General features: G+C 30.5%; 1 protein-coding gene across 1 annotated transcript; it reads right to left on the reverse strand.

Moving 5' to 3' along the window:
• Window positions 1–195: 195 nt before the first annotated feature.
• LOC117122829 lies at window positions 196–6,837 on the reverse strand (the record flags this gene model as incomplete). Its single annotated transcript, XM_033268586.1, has 9 exons — window positions 196–381; window positions 603–692; window positions 1,557–1,849; window positions 2,491–2,533; window positions 4,398–4,525; window positions 4,953–5,056; window positions 5,732–5,897; window positions 6,172–6,277; window positions 6,724–6,837. Coding segments are annotated over 9 exons (1,230 nt in total), but the record flags the coding sequence as incomplete, so codon positions are not given.
• Between the last annotated feature and the right edge of the window lie 65 nt (window positions 6,838–6,902).

Consider the following 6,902-nt stretch of genomic DNA (forward strand, 5'->3'; position numbering starts at 1 on the left):
TCATGTTATTTAATTGTCATTTGATGTATTATGTTATGTTGGAAATATAAATTTAAAAAAAATAAAATATTTGTTAATACTTTGTTTACGTAGAGATTAAATTTATCACGTTATGTATTAACATTTTTTTTTAAATTTTTACATTACACAAAATTCGAGTATACTTATGTTTAAAACTGAGATGTAATATCTTACCTGATTCTGTTTATCCTCCTCACTTCCCTCTAACTTGTCTTTGTGAGTGCCAACCAAACTGATTGTGGGTGAGGCTATCGTGTCATTTATCAATTTCGTACTTGCATTATATTGTAGAACAGCGTGCTCATATATTGACCGTATCCAGAAAATAATCATTTGGAGATTAGTCATTTCAAACCGATCCTGATAAAAAAAAAAAAAAAGAAGAAAGGAAGAAAGGAGAGTAAAGAGAGAAAATAAAATGAGTGTCATAGATAAGACTATTAAATTACAAAGTTACTCAAACTATTTATACAAAATATAAGAACATAGTTAATATACAAAAACAGATATGATATGCAATAAGTTAATGGAAACTATTTCTCTTTTATTGCATATTAGAAAAGGTGAAATGATTTATTTACTTTTAGTGGACCTCTTGATTTTGCCAATTCATTTAAAGGCTCAAACAAACTAAAAGCAACGACATATGACGATCCATCTGTCAAGAAAAACTGGAAAGGAAAAAATAAGTACGTAAACACATGATCGATTAATGGAAAAATATTAAACATAAAGTAAAATTAAACATCACCTAAATGTCAACTGATCATTAAAAGAAAATTAAATAATCAACGCTTACTGTATTTTGAAAGTTCTTGGTTTAAGTGCGTAAACTATATTAGTGTTGTTGAGTAGATATGCATCATTATATCAACTATTATCAGCACGATCGCTATTGTATTATCAATAATTTTAAGGACACAAATGAAAGTAGTCATATGGGTTATCCTTGGCTTTGTTCGTTCCATGATTAAATATTTTTCTCTGTTTGTAAGTTTCTATGGCATTAGCGTATTTTCTTTTGTTTAATAATTTACCGTATCTAAATATTATTTTCCAATTTACTCTTCATTGTAGATTTATGTACTTATTATTTTAATACATGTTGATGTGAATAAGTAATGTTGCTGTAGGCTATTTATCATATTTTTAAAATTATTTTTGTTGCTTCATTGTAGTGGTGCAACAAACATTAATATATTTAAACATCCACGAACTCTCGAGTGAACACTACGTTAGTGGCTGTAGGCCTAATGATAATTGGCTTTAAACTTTAATATATAATATAATTTAAGCACCTACAGAATTCTCAAAATATTGAACAGTATGTGATTGGCTATAGTCATATGGTTGAGATTAAACTTTTCAGACGACCAATTTTTCTTTATTATGAATTATTCGCGTTTATTATAACATCACATTTGAAATAAATACAAATCTATTTCTGATACAGATAATCTAATATCCAGTGACGATTAAATAATATTAGAATGTAGCCTTGTACACTATAATCAGTAAAGTGCTATGCTGCTTACCCTATGAGTTATATAATATGAAATTTGGCCTGCATAATCCCATATACATGTTACATCACTAGGTACATTTTCAACAACACGTTCAAAGCGTGCATCTTTGTTAGTAGGCTTGTTTCTCGTTATTTTCATGAAGAATCGTTTAAAAATGCCGGGTTTTGGTTCTTCTGCGCTCCTGCTTGGTTCAGGATTCTGGCGGTCAAGATTAGCTACAACTTTTTTTAAAATTTCTTCTGGGAGTTTATCGAACTGTCTAGTCGATACATTTGCAGCACTCTGAGACACATCAGAAGTTTCTGAAAAAAAAAAAGGAAATAAAATTCGAACTCATATATTTTGAGAGCCGAAGAGATGGTCTGAATATGGATGATGGTGATGACAATGGAATACAATACTAAATTAATGAGGATAATGTAATAATAAATGAATGATTATGATGATGATATTGAATGAAATTTATGAGGAATGGCAAGAAAAGATGATAAGATAACCATGAGCAATATTACGTTACTGCTTAAAATGTACTGAAAGGTATGTGGAATTCTAAAATCTAGGATTATCGACAGAAAGATGAAAGGGACACGTGAAAATCTGAGTGAGGGAGGGCTTAATTATCAAGTAAATGCGCGTAAGATGGCAAAATTAGAGAGGGAGGGGGAGGGAGGAAAAGAAAAATTACAATTCATCGGGGAGGAAATACAATATAGCTTTTACATGCTTTTGAAATAGCTAAACTTTAACTCCCGGTAGCTTTTCATTGTATCCCTTTTGAGCGATGCCTGACCACCTTATTACGCTCTCGTCAGGGAAATGTTTAAGTTTATTTAGCTGGCATTAGAAAAATAGACAACGTGCAATGTAAAAGCAAACAAGGCTGCCCAATTCTCTTGTAATGATATAAGGGGAGTGATGAACAGTGTTCTTAAATAATAAATACCCTTTTCCTCTGAAGTTAGACTTGTAGCTCCTTCTGATGTTTCCTGCAATAAAATAGTTTGTAAAAATTGTATAGTAGTTGGTAAATTATTATTATTTTAATCATTATTTTTAGTTACTCCTATGTAGTTAAAATATTCTATTTATAATAAAACATTACTAGCATAGTTGAAAATGTGGAAACATTAAGTACCAAATATCAACACTACAAAATACCGTAAAACGGCCAGGTGACGAATCAAAAATAAGGGGATTAATGTCAGAAGAACGTTTTAGAAAGTGGGGGAGGGGTAATTTATCCAGTATGCGAGCATAAAGCGAGCATCTAAGCCTGTTGACCAGGGGAGGTGCTTGTTAGAAGCTTCGAATATTTTACCAATTTTTTATGAATTTTATTAGCTATTTTATTAGGCATGAATTATTGTAATATGAATTCATAATTGTCTAATGTCAAAGTCGAAATCGAGACTGCTTCCACGATCTCAATGAAATCTTCCAAGCATTATGAGGGTATCCTTGATGAAAATTAACACAAATAGCTCAATGAGGAAGCTAGCCTGAACGAAGTTCCGACCTTATACTAAAAAAAAAAATTCCACGACAAAACCTTCTCCTGTTAGACGACTGGGCCCTTAAAAATAATTTTAAAAATACTCTTTTATAAGCCCGGAAATGGTACTTTAATATTAAACGTTTAACATAGTCTATCATTTGTTTTACCTATTACTATTTCTTAATGCCAAGCGATTAGTATTTTTATGCAATACAGTTTTTATAATATATAACACATTTTAATTACAATTTGTACTAAAAAAAAAACTGTAGTTAACCTTTACAGAACTTTATTTTAATAATTTGTCTAAATTAGTAAAATCTTATTGTGTTTGTTTTATATGAAATTTAAATGTGGTTACACTGTATATGGTCATGATGTGACGCAATCATGACCATATTAGGGCATGTCACATGTTTTTTTGTTTACCTTCAAATAAAATTTGAGAGTCTGGACAGGTTTTATACTTAACATAATGAGAACAAAAGCATTCCAAAGAGAGTTCCTACCTACGCCCTGTGGTAGTATTTACGCAAGAAGGAAGATTTCGATCAATTGTTTTCTTTAGGCTACAGATGAATACGTTTCAAGGAAACATAGACGCGCGCTTTACAATTTAGAGTATAATTATTAGTATTATTATTGAAGAAAATACATTTTAACTTATTTGATAATGACATTTTATGCACTGTGTAATTATACCATCGTCACTCAACACCAAGGAACATTACTAATTGGTGCTATACAAATCTCTTCGATTGATTGATTGATTTACAGACGCCAATTAACATGTGTACACACTCGTTGCTAAACTCGAAAATAAAAACTTCTTATGTACGTTTGAATATGACAAAAAGAATCTACAATACATTGAATAATAATGGCACTGTATAGCGTTAGTTAACTATGTTTATTACTGGCGATGGGTTTGGTCCAAGAGTAGAAAAATAAAAGGGCCAACTCTTACCCACCCCCACCCCCCGTTTCCGCTTCTATCAGGCTCATTATGTCTGGGGATCAGGAAATGAATTATGACATTCGTACTGTATGATACAGGAATGGCTCCAGTGCAGGTGGGGTGGGAGGTATAGTCTGTCGAGGAGGAAAAAAAATTGTTATGAAAAAAATGACAAAACCCATGGGACATCGGATCGTTATAAAAAAAAATAAATAAAATAAAAAAGTAAAAAAAATAAAAACCCTTCCCTCCCCACTGCGAAAATGGCACACTCTGACTCTGACAAAAGTTTTGAAAATTTAAACACATATATTATAATATAAAGCAAATTAGGTAAAAATTTAAACTATAGTGAAATGTAAAAATTATGTTTAAAATAAAGCATTTATCATTCTACCATTGGAGATGCTGTAGAACTGGGTGATACGGACATAGATGTGGTTTCCTGGCTTTCTGGTGGTTCCAACTTCCTTGCAATACGTTCTGCTATATTATGCTCTCGTATTTGCTTGGTTAATTCACACACTGTACAATAATTAAATAATTATTATCTACATTAACTTTTAATAAATTCATTTGTGATCACGTATATTTGATAATTAACAGTATTTATTAGAATAAACGCCTACTCAAATATCCCCCACCCCCGCGAGTCTCAATTGGAATAAACGCTTCACTAGAATTTCTGTAGACAAAACGAATTTAAGCAACATCATTCTCACTCTCATAAATGTTCTACTCCAAGTAGAATTACATGTTTTCTTCTTGTTGGGATCATGAAATACATTTGGCCTATTTACTGTGAAATTACAGAACGTTTATTAGTGCATACCTATTTATAGTTTTAATATATACGTACATATATTTTCCACCAAAATATTATAAACGCCTCCCTTCAATAAATTCCCCAGGGCGTTTATTTAAGTATTTACGGTAATTCTATTATCCATACCGTCTACATCCTTATGTTCCTCCCACTTGTTGTAGTCTTCACCTACAGTTTGAAATACTGTTGTTGTTAGAATACCACAAGTTGATGGTTCATTCTCATTGAATCTATTGCGGTTAAAAAAAAAAGAAGAAAAATAATGGTTATAATGATAATGCTAATACTAAAATTGTAATAAAATAAATTAATGTTAAATAATAATAATAATAATAATAATAATAATAATAATAATAATAATAATGATGATGATGATACTAATAATAAATAATAATAATGAATTACGTTCCATAATAATTACATACACGACATAAAACAGCTTAAGATAATTTTATATTAATAATTTAGTAATAAATGTCTCGATATGTTTGAAAAATTACATTACAGTTTCTACTCGTAGTCTACGTATGAGCAAAGATATCTTTGATTTGAGGCTTATAATGACCTAATTGAATTTGACCTTCGTTGATCGTTGATCTAGCAACACATTCCTTTTTTTAACAAACGAGCGTACAATACGCACACACACGCGCAAAATAACATGCTTGAAACGATAAAGTGGCATTATCTTTGAAAGCAGTCAAGGAGCAGTTCATTCATGAAAAGACGATTTACAAACAAAAATTATTTAAAAGTGCACATAATTTTAGTTAGAATTGTTGAAATAGAGTAATTTAAAATTGCTTGAATTAGTCAGCTTCCTTTCAATAACGTTGAGATATATGTAACACCAAGCTGTCTTTTCTATTTAAATAGAAATAAAATAAGGCTTCAATTTCACTTACTGTTTTCCAAGGATGGAATTTACGAGGCTGGTTTTACCAGCCCCTTCCTTTCCCAGAAACATCACTCTGCTATTTACCAACGTCATTTCACCTTTTTCAATTTCATTGACGAATGCAGTAACTGCATCTTTTCCTCTAGCTTTAATTTGTGCAGGAAGTGTCATGTCTTAAAATAAAAATATGTCTGTTTCAAGTACTGGTATATTACATTAACTTTAAAAACCAAAATTAAATAAATCTTTTAAATATTCACTCTAAATAGCATTGTCATAATAATATAGATACAAAAATATTGGAAAAATGCCAATGTGTAGGACCTATGTAGCCTTTTTCAAAATCAGAATTTAAAACTTGAGTATATTTATTAGGCGTTCATGTACAGACTATAATATACCGCAGATGATTAGATTCTCAAATATACAATGGGTTCGTCAATTTACCTAAAAGTAACTTTTTCAGTTTTTCCTTCTTCTCTTGTCTGATCGATCGAGCGCCGTAGATAATACATTTATTCTTATCATACAAATCAAGAGGCGTCTTTCCTTTCTGTAATAACAGACACGAGTACACAAAAGTTGTATTTCATTCGATAACAGTTTCAAATTAAATATTATGAGAAGAATTATTAAATATTCCAATTAGTGTAAAGAATCCAAATCAAAATTAATAAATACATTTTAATTTAATAATAATATTCATAAAATATAACAAAATAATATTTTCAAAGTATGCAGCAACACTATTAGCATCAAGATAATTTTACGATAATTTTTTATCACCAAATTTATTGGTACAAAATAATAAAAAAAAAATATTTGTAGGGTACCGGTATTACTTATTTTTAATTTTTTTTAAGATTTGATATTTCTCATGTTTGTTTTAGACACATGAAATCTTTCTAGTAGTAGTGCCTCCTCATATACAGTTGTTGTATTAAATCCATTGACTGGTATCCTTTTGATAATGCATTCTTATTTGTATATGTACATTACGTTGTCTTTTATTAATAAAGCGCCATGTTCCATGAGGCAAATTGCCGTTTCGCGGTGTTCTTCATAACGGCGGTACTCAGTATCTAGACATTCATGTAGTGGTGTGTGTCCCCACTGCAATGAAAGGATAATCAATGTCAAGTTTGTTGTCAAGTACAGACACAACACAAGAATATAAA

Source organism: Anneissia japonica, unplaced genomic scaffold, assembly GCF_011630105.1.
Source record: "Anneissia japonica isolate Jap-2015-1 unplaced genomic scaffold, ASM1163010v1 scaffold21109_len6763_cov116, whole genome shotgun sequence".
Taxonomy (NCBI): domain Eukaryota; kingdom Metazoa; phylum Echinodermata; class Crinoidea; order Comatulida; family Comatulidae; genus Anneissia; species Anneissia japonica.